Source organism: Anolis sagrei, chromosome 5 (assembly GCF_037176765.1).
Source record: "Anolis sagrei isolate rAnoSag1 chromosome 5, rAnoSag1.mat, whole genome shotgun sequence".
NCBI classification, from domain to species: Eukaryota; Metazoa; Chordata; class Lepidosauria; order Squamata; family Dactyloidae; genus Anolis; species Anolis sagrei.
The window spans coordinates 81,814,994-81,830,286 of NC_090025.1; the positions used below are offsets into that span (position 1 = coordinate 81,814,994).

At 39.1% G+C, this 15,293-nt stretch overlaps 1 protein-coding gene across 1 annotated transcript in view; it reads right to left on the reverse strand.

Annotated features, from left to right (window-relative positions):
• The window catches only part of SLC2A13 (solute carrier family 2 member 13), a 195,620-nt gene that overhangs the window by 78,358 nt on the left and 101,969 nt on the right, over positions 1-15,293 (reverse strand). The window contains exon 5 of the mRNA XM_060778395.2: positions 58-221. Within this exon, the coding sequence (XP_060634378.2) occupies positions 58-221 (164 nt within the window). The remainder of the gene's footprint in view (positions 1-57; positions 222-15,293) is intronic.

Genomic DNA, 15,293 nt, shown 5'->3' on the forward strand with positions numbered 1-15,293 from the left:
CATCTTAAGACAGCATGTTATAATGAAACTTTAGTCAAAACCGTCTCACCTACATACCTGCTAAACTTCCTAGTGTGAGTTTTCGGCGCCCCACTTTCTCAACAAGCCAGACCCCAACAAGAGTGAAAATGAAATTAGTGAATGCCGTAACTGCAGCAAGCCAAATTGCAAGTCGCTCGTTCTGTACACCAGACATCTGCATAATAGTAGCACTGTAGTACCTGTAAGAGTAATAAAATAAAATAAGTATACCCATTGATTTGATCATCACTATGTATACACAAACACACACAAATAAATGATTTCATATATCGGTCTTCATTCCAAATAGCTCTGTATAGGGGTTTTGCCTCAGTTTTCAATGGGCATGAATCGACATACATTACTATCATACTATCCTTTGCACGTTTATTGGAAAAACACTAGAATCTTGTCTGTTGGAAGATTCTGGAAGTTATTGTAATGACACTGTCTTTTCGCTCACAGAACTGTTGTTATTTAAGGCTACTAGTGTGCAACATAGATAACATTTCAACAGTCTGTAATCATGAAGACTATGATTTCTTAGCTCTTCAAGGTTTAAGAAGAATTATTACTTTTCAAATGAGTATGAGATAAATCAAATAAGAAGTCTACATTCTTCCGGCAAATTGCAAAAACTACATTTCTATACAATGTTTTTGGACTGAAAGGGGCTTGTGACAAGTGAGGTCTGCCCTGTAATGCATCGCAGCAACTGGGCAGACATGTCAAAATAACTGTATTTGACAACTTACAAGTGATTCCAGCTTTCTAAGAGTTGTGATTCTCATTCCAACAGGGAGCTACATCAAGTCTTTACTTGATGCGTCAAATACTCAAGAGAACCATTCGAAGTATGCTCAAGGGCAGAATAATTCCTCTTATTCTCAACTGATTGTAATACATTTCAGAAAATGCAAAAAAAGTTGCTGTTATACAAACATATTAAGTGCCAAACAATTTTCTAAATTATTTCAACAAATAGTAAAACATACACGTTAATGAAAAATCCTTTGCGTTTTGATGTAGTCATTAGAAAGAAATGTGCAAATTCCATCGTTTATTTCCAGTCCAAACTTGATTTTGATGACACAAGATTTCATTACTACACAAAATTGTCACAATTTGGAGAAAAATTCAAAGGTGTTGATCTTTTGTCTAAGAATGTTTTAGACCTATTGAATATCCATTGTATTAAAAACAATGGTTAAATTAAAGGATTTAATTTTCTTAAAGGCAAATAAATCTATTCCTAACATGCAGAAGTCCATCAGGATCGGGTCTGTCAATCTGCAAGTAAAGGATTTAATTTTCTTAAAGGCAAATAAATCTATTCCTAACATGCAGAAGTCCATCAGGATCGGGTCTGTCAATCTGCAACACTGATGACTCAATTAAGCTGACTACATTGTTCTTCTCATTAATGTAGACAGCTTTCAGAATCACTGTCTCAATTACTGGAAATCACAATGCATTCAGCTTAAATAGCTGGCATCGAAGTAAATCGCATCTTCACTGGCCAAATGCAGGTGTCCACTGGATTGTGTCCAGTGGAGAGTGACCAAGATGATCAAAGGTATGGAGACCAAGCCTTATAAGAAACAACTGGGGGAGCTAGATACATCTAGCTTTGAAGACTGGGAGGTGCCATGATAGCTATCAATAACGATCTGAAGGGGCATCACGTAGAAGATGGAACAAGCTTGTTTTCTGCTGTTCCACAAACCAATTTGAATTACAAGAAAAGAGAATCCACCTAAAAATTATAAAGTACTTTTTAATGTAAGAGCTGTTTGATAATGGAATAGATTTCCTTTGGAAGCCTTTCAACACAGGTTAGATGGGCATCTTTCAGGACAGTTTTAAGTTGCATATCCTATATGGCACAATGCTGGAAGGCCCTGTGGTCCCTTCCAACTCCTGATTCTATGTTTTTAACTGCTCATAATTGCTAAAATCAAGTTTTTTATTATGGTAGTGGTGCTGTAAATCCTGAAATTCAGGTATTCACCACAGAGATATGCCCCAAGGCAGAGTTCACATATATAAGCAGTTCCACTGAACAATATTTCCATGTGTGTAGTACAGTGTTTCTCAACTTGTGGGTCTCTAGATGTTTTGGCCTTCAACTCCCAGAAATCCTAACAGCTGGTAAAATGGCTGCGATTTCTGGGAGTTGTTGACCAAAACACCTGGGAACCCACAGGTTGAGAACCACTGGTGTAGTGTATCCTCCCAGCAGCAGTACAAGGTATCAGTTGACAATACTAGAATAGTAAACTAACAGTGGCAAATGAGGGTATTCTCTCACGTAAGCCTGGTCTCCTGCAGATATATTGGACTTCTACTCCCAGAATCCCTTCCCACTGGAAATTCTGGCTAGGGATTCTGGAAGTTTATATCTCAAACATCTGGAGGACTGGAGACTAACAAAGACTGGGGCCCCATTTACACTGCCATATAAAATCCAGATTATCTGCTCTGAACTAGATTATATGGCAGTGTAGATTCATATAATCCAGTTCAAAGCAAATGTGGATTATTTCCTTTGATAATCTGGATTATATGGAAGTGTAGATCCATCCTGGGTTAGAGAGTGCTGAGATCAGAAGAGAAAGAGCAGCAAAGAAACACAACAGGTGATAAAACAGTGCAAGACTTGCTCAAAATATTTCAGGAGTTCAACACACACACACACACACAAACAGTACACAAACCAGTTCTAGCCATGTTCATTTACACCTTGAGCAAATCATTTTGTAAAGAGAATATGATTTAACTACCAGTGACAGGCAACCCATATCAAAATATTTTGTACTACAGCAGAGAAAATATAAAATACACTCGATCCTCTGTATCCATGGATTCTGATTCTTTGGATTTCACCATCCACAGCTTGAATTCTTTTTTTAATTCCAAAAGCAAACCTTTATTTTCTCACTTTATATCAGGGGCACTACTGTACGATTCCATTTTATATAGGGCTTGAGTATCCTGAAATCAAATTTAGGAGGATACTAGGGGTCTACTGTATATTGTTGGTTAGAAAAGCCAACCATTCGTACTGGGTTAACTGCACAGCACATAATACCTCTCCTCTAGAGCCTTTGGTCTTGATTCAAACACAGCACTGTATAAGAGCCCTTGGCTGTCACTACCCACAAAGACTTGGGTAATAATTACCCTATTTTGTCTCCTCACTATAGAAAAGAGGCTTCAGTTTTTGGCAAACTATAATGAAGAAGCCCTGAGTCTGTGAGCATTTTCTCAGCTGACAAAACTTGGGACCACAACAAGAATTAAAACAGAGCATTTGCTTCTGATGTAACCATGGTTACTCATTATGTCCAAAACCAAAATATAGTACATCTTAATTATGGTCTCTAATAGTCTTTCTTACTATCAGCTCCTAGATCTTTTGGTCCATTACTGTTCTTCAACTGGAGAGCCAAGGCTGGGGAAACTAGCCCAGGAGAACAAGCCAGACTGCAGCCTATAGTATAAAATGAACTGGTGTATTGAAACAAAACATGATAAGCATCACTGTATATAGGTAAAACATACTGAAAATTTAAGTAAAAGCTCCTAGTCTTGTGGTGCAGCTGCTGGGCATGATTAAAACATGTAATGTTAAATCACAAGAAGCCTTGAGCATTTTGTTGTTGGCTGAAGGTGGAAAATTAAATTAACTGAATAAATAATAAATAATGTGTGAACGAGACCTTTATTGGTACCCGACAAAGCATAATCTTTGCTCTGATTAAGTTTCTTCATAAATGTAGCAAGCTGTTAATTGCCCCGTCAGCAAGACACTGGAAAGCTTTTCTTGACATTACCCTCCTCTAATATTGAAAGAGAAATAGAGATTTCAACTGCGAAGCCCATAACGTGAGAGTAAAGTGAATACTTATACAATGGAGATGCTACCACCAACCGAGATCACCAGAGGGAGCTCTGGAGACAACAACATATTTTCCACCAGAAGGTCACTTTACCCCTCTAGCCTTTAAGGAAAATCTTAGAGAAGAACCAGCAGGGAAAAAAAAAGATTGAAGTTAAATATTGTAATATAATGTGGTCACGGTACAACACTGGAGCTATAGAAGCCCAGACTATGATGAACAGGTAATTAAAGGTAATTAAAGTGAATTTATTTCACCTATCTGCATTAAAGTAACTACCATGTTCATTTCTCCCTTCTTAATGTTCAAAATAACTTCTCAGAGACTCCATGTGTTTCAAAAGAGAAGATAAAATGGGCACAGAACCACACAGATATCTGAAAGATGAACAAAACTGAATACACATGTATTCAGTGGAATTCAGAGGAACACAATGAATAAAGGATTAGCAGATTAGTCATATCCTTAGAGCTGGCTCTCTGAGCAGTTGCCACCCACTACACACAATCACAACAGCAACACAATCGCTTTTGATAAATTCAATCTGCATCCCTTGCAAACACTATGCAACTATAAATAAAAGGAGGGAGGTAAAGCTATTATAAAGCTACATTCACACATTCTCTATGGAGGACAGGCAAACAATGAGGGCTTTGGACAATCAGATATCCAGGATTAAAAGGACAGATGCGAGCTATAGAGGATACAATCAAGAAAAATGATTGATTAAAATTAGTCCTATAGCGATTTCATAGGGAGTCCACAGTGGTGCAGCGAGTTAAACTGCTGAGCAAAAGGTTGCAGGTTCAAATCCGGGGAGCGGCGTGAGTTCCCTCTGTTAGCCCCAGCTTCTGGCAACCTAGCAGTTCGAAAACATGCAAATGTGAGTAGATCAATAGGTATGGCTCCAGCGGAAAGGTAACAGTGCTCCATGCAGTCATGCCAGCCACAGACAACATCGGCTCTTTGGCTTAGAAATGGAGATGAGAACCAACCCCCAGACTAGGACATGACTGGACTTAATGTCAGGGGAAAACCTTTACCTTTACTAGCAATTCCATAGAGCTTTTTGAAACTCATGGATGTCACTTTATATTTTTGACTATTCAAATATAACCATGTTATATAAACTATCTATATAGAAAGGTGGTATACAAATGCGGTAAATCTATATAAATAAAAATGTAATGTCCGTTTGTGGGATTAACAGAACTCAAAAACCACTGGACAAATTGACACCAAATTTGGACACTATACCCCTAACAGACCAACGAGTAACCATCACTCATAATCACCCCCCCCCCCAAAAAAAAACACCGGAAAGGACTTAAAGAACCAAAAATGCTAAATGATGAAAAGCTAAATGATGATACAGGGGAAAAAGGGAAGGAAGAGGGAGGGAAGGAAGGGGAGAAAGAAAGAAAGAAAGAAAGAAAGAAAGAAAGAAAGAAAGAAAGACGGAAGCAAAGAGTGAAGGAAGGAAGGAAAGAGATAGGGAAGAAAGAAAGGAGAGAAAGTGGAAGGAAAAGAAAAAGAGGGGAAGGAATGAAAGAGGTAGAGAAGGAAGGAAAGAAGGAAGGAAAGAAAAAAGGGGAAGGAAGTAAAGAGGGAGCAAAGGAAGGAGGAAAAGAAGGAGAGAAAGAGGGAGGGAAGGAAAGAAGGAAAAAGAAGGAAGGATGGAAGCAAAAAGCAAAGGAAGGAAGGAAAGAAGGAAAGAGAAGGAAGGATGGAAGTAAAAAGCAAAAGAAGGAAGGAAAGAGGTAGAGAAGGAAGAAAGGAGAGAAAGAGGGAGGGAAGGAAAGAGAGAAGGAAGGATGGAAGCAAAAAGCAAAGGAGGGAAGGAAAGAGGTAGAGAAGGAAGGAAGGAAAGAAGAAAAGGGATGGTAGGAAGGAAAGAGGAAGCGAAGGAAGGAGGGAAAGAAGGAGAGAAAGAGGGAGGAAAGGTTGGCCATAACAACGCGTGGCAGGTACAGCTATAGTATGTCTAAAATTTTCTAAGAGAAATTTAGTACCTCCCAAAGGTTGCTGGCCTGAAATCAGCAGAAACAGAATTAAAAATTTCTTTTTATGCCTTACTGCACTGGGATTTCCTTATTTTAATTTTGTGGTTTTGTACCCTACTAGCCTTCTTTAATCTGAATCATGCTTGCCAGAGTCCTGACCGCTATCCATGCAGACTAGGGTTGATTCGGTTTGAGGTTTACAACAATTGGGAAGCACTATACTGGCCCATGATACCTGAACAGAATCAAGGAAGATTCACTGGTATAGCTGTCTATTCCTTGGAGTCTGTAGAACACAGCCCAAAGCATATCGAATCCCAAGTAATGTGATTCAGTAGAATGTATTTTTAGATAATTGGTATACAGTTGCAACCGTAGTAAACTGCTTGGTAAACAATGGCACAAGTCTCCCAGTTCTGTTCCCCCCATGTCTAGACACAGCAGGTTACAATTAAATACATCATTGCTATAAAATTATGGAATAATGGAGGGTGGATTTCCATCTGAAGTATTCCCAGCTATCCATAATTTAGATTTTCTATTTAGTTCATAAAGCTGTAAGAAAGAGGAGGAGGAGGAGAAGAAGGAAAACAACAACAACAACAACTTTATTTTTCTACCCCGCCACCATCTCCCTGAGGGGACTCGGGCCGGCCAAGCCCAAGGCAACATACAATTAAAAACTAAACAATCTATATATTAAAAAATGCTCTGTGCGTAATGAGTACCTTAAAAACAAAAGAACCAATGAACGAAATCACACCAAATTTGGCAACAAAATGTCTCACAAAACAAGGAGTGACCATCACTCAAAAATTATGATTTTGTCATTTGGGGGTTGTAGTTACTGGGATTTATAGTTCACCTATAATCAAAGAGCATTCTGAACTCCACCAGTGATGGAATTGAACCAAACTTGGCACACAGGACTCCCCTGACCAACAGAAAACACTAGAAGGGGTTGGTGGACATTGACCTTGTGTTTTGGAGTTGTAGTTCACCTACATCTAGAGAGCACTGTGGACTCAAACAATGATGGATTTGGACCAAACTTGGCACAAGCACTCAATATGCCCAAATATGAACACAGATGGAGTTTGGGGGAAACAGACCTTGACATTTGGGATTTGTAGTTGCCGGGATTGATAGTTCACCTACAATCAAAGAGCATTCTGAACTCCATCAATGATGGAATTGAACCAAACTTGACACACAGAACTCCCCTGACCAACAGAAAATACTTAAGGCCATCCAGTCCAACTCCCTTCATCAGGGCAAGAAAACATTATCAAAGTTCTCCTGACAAAGAGCCATCCAGCCATAGATATGGATAGATATGATTAACACAGAGATATAGTATCCTAGATTTGAAAGGGACCCTTAAAGAAGGATCATGCCTGTTCCAGGGTGTTCCAGGGTGGGCAACCCAGACACTCTCCACATCAACACTGACAAAGAAACAGCAAGAAATACTGTTTACCCACAAGCATATAGAAATTACATATATTTGAAACCAACACTTTGTAATTACTTTATTTCCAGATCAACAGACTGGGCCACAGCAACGCGTGGCAGGAGACAGCTAGTAACATATTAAAATAGTATAAAAACAGCATCACTATAATAAATAACTATAATAAACAAGCATCATAAGCAACGACAGACTCATTTTTGTCGTGTCCAAACCTTGAACACGACACTCTCTATTACAACTCTGTCCTCCTGTTCTTACTTCCTTAGCTCTGTCTCCTTTGCCCTCATTAAATGAACATCGCCTGCTCTTGCAAATTATTTTTAATGAGGTTGTTTTTTTCAGTGGGAAAACAGAATTCGCAATTACAGTTAAAACATGTAAACCGAAGCATTTAGACTCTAAAACACGATACTGCTGAATATCGATTCATATGTAAATTGCAAGAGGATATTTTTAACACATCTACAAAGCTTTAGAAAAAGTGCTTAGGTATATCTTTTTTCCTTGCCTATAAAATTAATTTTACACAAAGTAAAATAACTCAGATCTAAAATACTTCAGTGATACAATAAGTAGATATTATTAGAATATGCAGTTAATTGCAACAGCTATTAATACTGTCATCTATTTTTCACCCTTACATTTAAATTTTCTCCCAATTCTACTTAATCGTCTCCTCTAGTATCTGATATACATACATGATAAACACAGGCAAGGAAGTGTCTTATCACTGGACCCTGCCTATTAAAAGATTGTGTAGAAAGTGGATTGCAATCTATTGAAAAATCACTGGTGATCTTAATTAAAATCCATGTGTTTCTGACTCCCAACTGAATAAAAACAGCAAATAAATGAATCATATTTTTCTGCTGGATCCTGGATGCTTTTGATATCAGTACAGAATTTTTTTCAAAGGCTGAGCAACCCTCTTGGAACAGGCTCAGGAAATTGAACACTTGATATTAAATAAAACCTGTGATATTATAGCCATAACAGGTTTTAAAATCTATACCCAGATTTTATACCTGGCAATATCTGATCAAAAGATCAGGTGATGAACTAAAACGTAAATGTTTTATGAAAAGTTGTGTGTTAAAGACATGAAACACGAAGGCTGAAGTATCTCATAGACACAACAAACCAGGGATGAGATTGCAGCACTGCCTAGTTTGGAGGAAATCAGCAAAGTCATCAGCTATTTAACCTCAGCAGACTGAAAGCAAAAACCAAGGTCACAACAACGTTTGTTATAGTACTCCATATGCTCAGGATAACATAGTCTGTGCTCATTCAGAAGTCTTGTGAGCTACTCTAAACAGCTTTGCAGATCCATACAAAAAGCTTGGCTTCTCACTGAACATTGGGAAAACCAAAGTGCACTTTCAGCAGGCACCAACCAATCCTTCTGCAATGTCAGAAATATAGCTTAATGGTGTAACATTAGAAATGTTGACCATTTCCGCTACCTTGGCAGCTACCTCTCAACAAAAATCAACTTCAGACACTGAAATACAACACCGTCTAAGCTCTGCAAATGAAGCATTTTTTTTAATTAAGTAGTGTTTGTGGATCAGAAAATTTATAGGGATCTCAAGATGCTTGTTTATAAAGCTATTGTCCTCCCAATCCTGTTATACGCCTGCAAAACATGGACCATCTACAGACGTCACACTCAACTTCTGGAACGATTTCATCAGTGTTGCCTCTGAAAAATCCTGCAAATATCTTGGGAAGACAGGCAGACAAATGTCAACATTCTGGAAGAAGCGGACTACCAGCACTGACGCAATGATTCTCCGCCATCAACTGCACTGGACTGGCCACATGAATGCCCAATCACTGTCTCTCAAAGCAATTACTATACTCTCAACTCAAGAACGGAAAATGGAATGTTGATGGACAGGAAAAGAGATTTAAAGATGGGCCAAAAGCCAATCTTACAAACAGTGGCATAGACACTGAGAAATGGGAAGCCCTGGCCCTTGAGTGTTCTAACTGGAGATTAGCTTTTTACCAGAGGGTGATGTGAAATTTGAAGTGTTGCACTCCAGAACAGGAATAACCCTCTGACTTGGAGAAAGAGATCAGACCAAGCGCGATCGCAATGGATGTGAGGGCGATCTGGCTGCGACATCTGTCACCCCATTGATCGCCAGGGTTGATTCGGCTGATCTGGCTGGCTAGGCGGGTGTCCCCTTCCTCCCTCACCGCTCCATGTGCGTCCCTCCCGAAGCTGCGCGCTCGGTGGAAGAGGACGACGTCCCAGGTATAGAAGGAGTGTACCGAGGTCTCCAGTCTTCGGTCCCGGGTTTACGATAGCTGCGCTCCCCTGCTAGAACCTCCAAACAAGCTCAACCCTCTGACTTTAAAACACCACATGTTGAGTAGGAAAACAATCCCTTTTTAATTGAAGATAAGTAAAAACAGCAAGGTAAAAATATGCTTTAAGAAAATAGGTAGGTCCAATAAAGTAGGAAGATAAGCAGGAACAAAGTATTCCAAGGCAGGGTTTAGCAAAGTTCAAAAGCAAACCCCAATAAAATCCAAGAACCAGGAAAACAATAATCCACAGCATGAGTATGTAATCCCAAGAGACAAGGAGTCAAAAACATGAAGAAGAAATCCTTAACATGAATCTTCCAAGAACAAGAACAAGGACTTAGCAAGATTCTGAAACAATGCTTCATCTGACTATATTTTCCTTGGTGAGAACTTTATATCCCTCCATTAGGCTATTCCCAGCACCCCAAAACTGGTTTCGTTTTCCTTGACTGCCTCTCCCCCTTATCTCTCGAAGCCTAGCAGAACGGCAGAGGCCTTGGCTGAGCTGTCTATCTTGGCTGAATTCCAGCCGTCTGCCTATGTGCTTATTATCTATCTGCCCATTAGTTTTTCCAGGTGTCAAGTTGTTTTCAAATCCCAAATCTTGGGAACTCTCTGGGTCAGGGAGTAAACTATCATCCCTATACCCTGTAGGAACATTCTCATGGGAAGCCACACTTTGAACCGGTGTCCCTATGTCATTTTCTGCATTAATATCATTGACCAAACCATCTCCATCTTGACCCATAGTAACATCATTCCCCACATCAGAAGCACCTTGACCCTGAAACACAAACACAAGCTGAACTCCAACATGAAGAGGCATGAATGGAAGGTGAAAGGCAGAAACGTGACAAGCGGAAAGCGCATCAAATTAACCCTTGTTGGGACTGCCTTCACCTGGGAATTGATGCCCTTACTGTGAAAGAACATGCAGATCAAGAATAGGTCTCTACAGTCACCTACGGACCCACCACCAAGACCCTACTCTTGGAAGTCAATCATACTTGGCCATGAGTGCTAGCCTATGATGATGTGATACACAAAAGAAATATTGTCAAAACAGTGGAGAAACCCAGACTTCAGTCATGTAACACTGAAGTGTTATCTCTGAACCCAATCACTACCTACTTTTTATCTCAATTTCAGTAAGTTCAACAGCAGTCATCTTATCTTGCCATCTTAATGACTACTAAATTCAATCAAGTCTTGTCACACAAGCAGGGGAGCATTTTCTAAATCTTCTGAGAAGAGGAACAATTTGGGTGATTGGAAATCACTAAATTCTTAATATTTTATTTATACTTTAATAAGTGAAAGAAAGCAGGGCTTTAGCTATTATACATGGATTATATGCAATAAAGCATTCATTTCCTGAACAGCAGCAATCATTCTTCATAATATTCCACAACTGTTTTTATTTGAGCTTAAAAAGCAGCTTGTAATTGACAAAAGAATTCTCTGCGTTTAGTATATCTCAACTATTAGCCTAGTGAAAGTTATATTTCCTGAACGTCTGAGGACAAAGCAACATATCCTCCAAACAGTGATTTGGCTACCTTCCAAGACATGGTTTGAAGAATCAGAAACATAATGTCAAACTTTATGGGATATTTGCATGTCATGCATCAATAGCAACAGTTTGGTATAATCTCCAAATCAACAAATGGTTGTTTAGTGTTTCCTGTCCAAAGCAGAACGGCTTGATTTGAAGGATCATCTGAACTGACTCAGGGATGGTTTATTTGAAAATATAACCATCATTTTCATTTTCAACATGCCTCCCTAAATATGCTTTCTATTCACATCAGTGTGTTCTTGTCAGTAGATTCCTAAAGACAGTGATATAAAATCCTACTTTAGTGGCTGTTACTGCACGGGCTATAATACTTAGTTTATACTCTTCCATTTATGGACCACTCTTTCAGAGCACCCACCCACCATTATTTTTAATAAAGAGTGGCAGCATAGGGAATAATTTAAGTCGTATCACATACAGGCAGCTTTGCTGAACTGCATTTATTTCTCCCTCCGTTATCAGTGCATATATTAATTTTTACTGCTCTTTTCTCAGCAACCAGTATTATGCCACATCAGATTTAGAATGTCTTTAAATAATAATGACTCACTCATATTTAACGAAACAATGATGGGCCTGGACCAAACTTGGCACGAATATTCCATATGCCCAAATATGAACACAGGTGGAGTTTGGGGAAAATAGACCTTGACAATTGCGAGTTGTAGTTACTGGGATTTATAGTTCACCTACAATCAAAGAGCATTCTGAACCTCATCACCAACAACAGAATTGGGCCAAACTTCCCACAATAAACCCCCATGACCAACAGAAAATACTTAAGGCCATCCAGTCCAACTCCCTTCACCAGGGCAAGAAAATGTAATCAAAGCCCTCCTGACAAAAGCCATCCAGCCATAGATAGAGATAGATAGATATGATTCACACACAGAGATAGATATAGTATCATAGATTTGAAAGGAACCCCTAAAGATGGACAATTCTATGTTGCATGTTCCAGAGTAGACAAACCAGACTATCTCCACATCAACACTGACAAAGAAACAGCGATAAATACTGTTTACCCACAAGCATAAAGAAATTACAAATATTAGAAACCAACACTTTCTCATTATTTTTCACATCACCAGACTGGGCCACAGTAACACGTGGAAGGGGTCAGGTAGTATATAGACAGACAGACAGACAGAAAGACAGATGTATAAAGCCCTAAACGGTTTGGGACCTGCTTATCTTTGTGATTGCATCTTCCCGTATGAACCAGTACATACCTTGAGATCTTCTGGGGAAGCACTGCTCTCTCTCCCCCCGCCGTCACATGCACAGTTGATGGGAACAAGGGGGAGAGCCTTTTCAGTGGTGGCCTCCCGGCTCTGGAACTCCCCCCCTAGGGAAATCAGTTTCCCACCTTGTCCTCCTTTTGTAATCAACTGAAAAACTGGATGTTCCGGTGTGCTTTTGACTAAGCAGCTCACCAGTAACTTTCTTGTCCCTACTTGAAGTTCCGCACTTTACACTGGCCCACACTTTACACTGGCATACATTCTACCTCAACATGTGTTATGACAGTATTTCCTGCCCAGTTTGCTGTATTGTTGCATTTTCCTGCACTCCTGTAAAAATGTATTGCACTCATTGAATCTGTACCTCAGCTATGTTTCTTTCAACCGTATTGTTTTTATATTGCTTTCAACTGTGTTGTTATTTGTTTTATCTGATGTTTTAATTGGTTAAAGTGTTTTACATGTGTGTTTTAATTGTAATCTTGGGCGTGTCCTTTGTAAGCCGCCCCGAGTCCCCTAGGTATAAAAATAAAGTTGTTATTATTATTATTATTATTATTATTATTATTATTATTATTATTATTATATGCTTCTAAGCCAATATGGTATAGTGAGTTGAAATCCCTGCTTGGCTATGGAAACCAAAAGGGTAATCCTAGGCAAGTCACATACCCTCTGCTTTAGAGGGAAGCAAAGGCAATTCCTCTGCACAAATCTTGCCATGGGAACCCAGCCCTTAGGGTCACTAAAGTTGGAAACAACTTGAATGCACTCAACAACAGCAACATGACTGAAGAAGTCCTGTATTTGATACATACAGCTCAAATTGAGAGCCCTGCACATTTGCTAACTATTTTGTAGTCTTCCTGTCATTAACAGAGGATTTTCGCGTCAATGTCTTGACCTTTATTTTAATGGACCAAGATACCTTCAAACATAAGGTGAATCAATTAATCATCTTTTTGCCTGCCTGTTTTCATTACAAGTCACATACTCTCAGTCTGAGCAGATAATGATTCAACTTCCCAAGTGAAATCCACTTGTAAGATTATACTTAATACACAAAGTATCTATGAATCTTAACAGTTCTGGCTCTATTGTAGAACATTTGTAATGGTTGATGAGTGCTAGTTTGATGATACTTCTTCCAACTCCTGCTAAACTCACCGGTAGCGTACAGAAAATTCCTATTTTTCACTGAAAAATAATTGAAATTGTTTCATATAAATCTCATTTAATATCAATAGGAGAAAGTCATTTACGCCCCCAGTGAATCTTTTTTATGTTGTACCACCTCACAAAAAGATTCTCAGAAAGATGCGTGGTACTTATGAAGTATACGTGAGAGAAGGGAAGAAGGAGTCGCTCCTTCTTTTCCCCCTCCCTTCTCTATCTAGTGTCATTACAGGCACTGAGCAACACACATTGCCATTAAAAAATAATTTTATTAAAGATTTTTTAAACTGAATATACATAAAATAGAAAGCAGGGGGGACCTTTGTGAAGAGAGGGAGAAGGGGGGAGGAATGGGGGAGGAAGAAAATGAAAGAAAAAAAGAAAAAGAGAAAAAGGGGGGAGGAGGAAGGGGGGATGCAGGGTATGGGAAGATTGGGGGGGAGGCTGGGGCGGGGGGGGGGGGGGGGAATCGGCTTCGCAATCTTCTTCTCCGCGTCATCTTCTATGTTAGTCAAACTAGTTTCTTCACTGGCCCAAACGGCTTAAGTTTCTAATTTATTTGTTTCATCTTCTTTTCCCGCATACATCTCTAGTTTGTAGTTGGTGTTCAATTTTTCATAAACTCTTCAAACCTTTGCCAGTCAGTTTTCTTTATAGGTCTTCCTGTGTAGTCTTTCCTGTGTAGTCTTGTCCATATCTTTTATTTCCCAGACTTTATTTAGCCATTCTTCTTCGGTTGCCGTATCTTTTAGTTTCCATTTTCTGGCGTATGTTATTTTGGCTGGAGTTGTCAGATATGTAAACAGAATGTCTTCGTTTTCTTCTAGCTTTATGTCCTCATCCGTAATTCCTAATAGGAAGTATTCCGGCTTCATCTGTATTTTAACTTTTAAGATTTTTGGCTTACTTCTTGTATCATTTTCCAATAACTTCTGGCTTTGGGACAGGACCACCATGTGTGATAGAAAGTTCCAATATGTAATTCACATTTCCAGCATTTATTATTAATATTCTTATACATCAAGCTCAGTTTCTGTGGTGTCATATACCACTGAAGAACATCTTGTACCAGTTTTCTTTGAGTTCTGTTGCATACGTATATTTTATTTTTTGTTCCATTTCTGTGCCCAGTGGGTGCTACAAAACTCGGAATGATGGGCCAAGATAGGTGCCATCCCCTGTCCTCGAGCTGCCTGAGTGGTGCCCAGTTAGGGAGCAGCACGACTATTTACACTCATCCTAAACCCAGATGGGCTCTGGAGTATCCTGTGATTTTTGCAGTTCAAGGCTGTGTGAATCCAAACTAGCTCCATGGATTTATTTATTTATTTCCGGTATTTCTACTCCGTTCCTTCTCAACCCCCAAAGGGGAACTCAAAACAGCTTACATTTGGCAACAATTCGATGCCACTACATATAACAAAACAATATAATAACAATTAAAACAATAAATAGAACATCAATTAAAAACAATAAAACAGTATTACAGTCATATCATCGTTCCAGTTGAATTTCATATCCAAAGTGCTATTTATGCGTGCTGTCCAAAAGCCTTGTCCCAGAACCAGGACT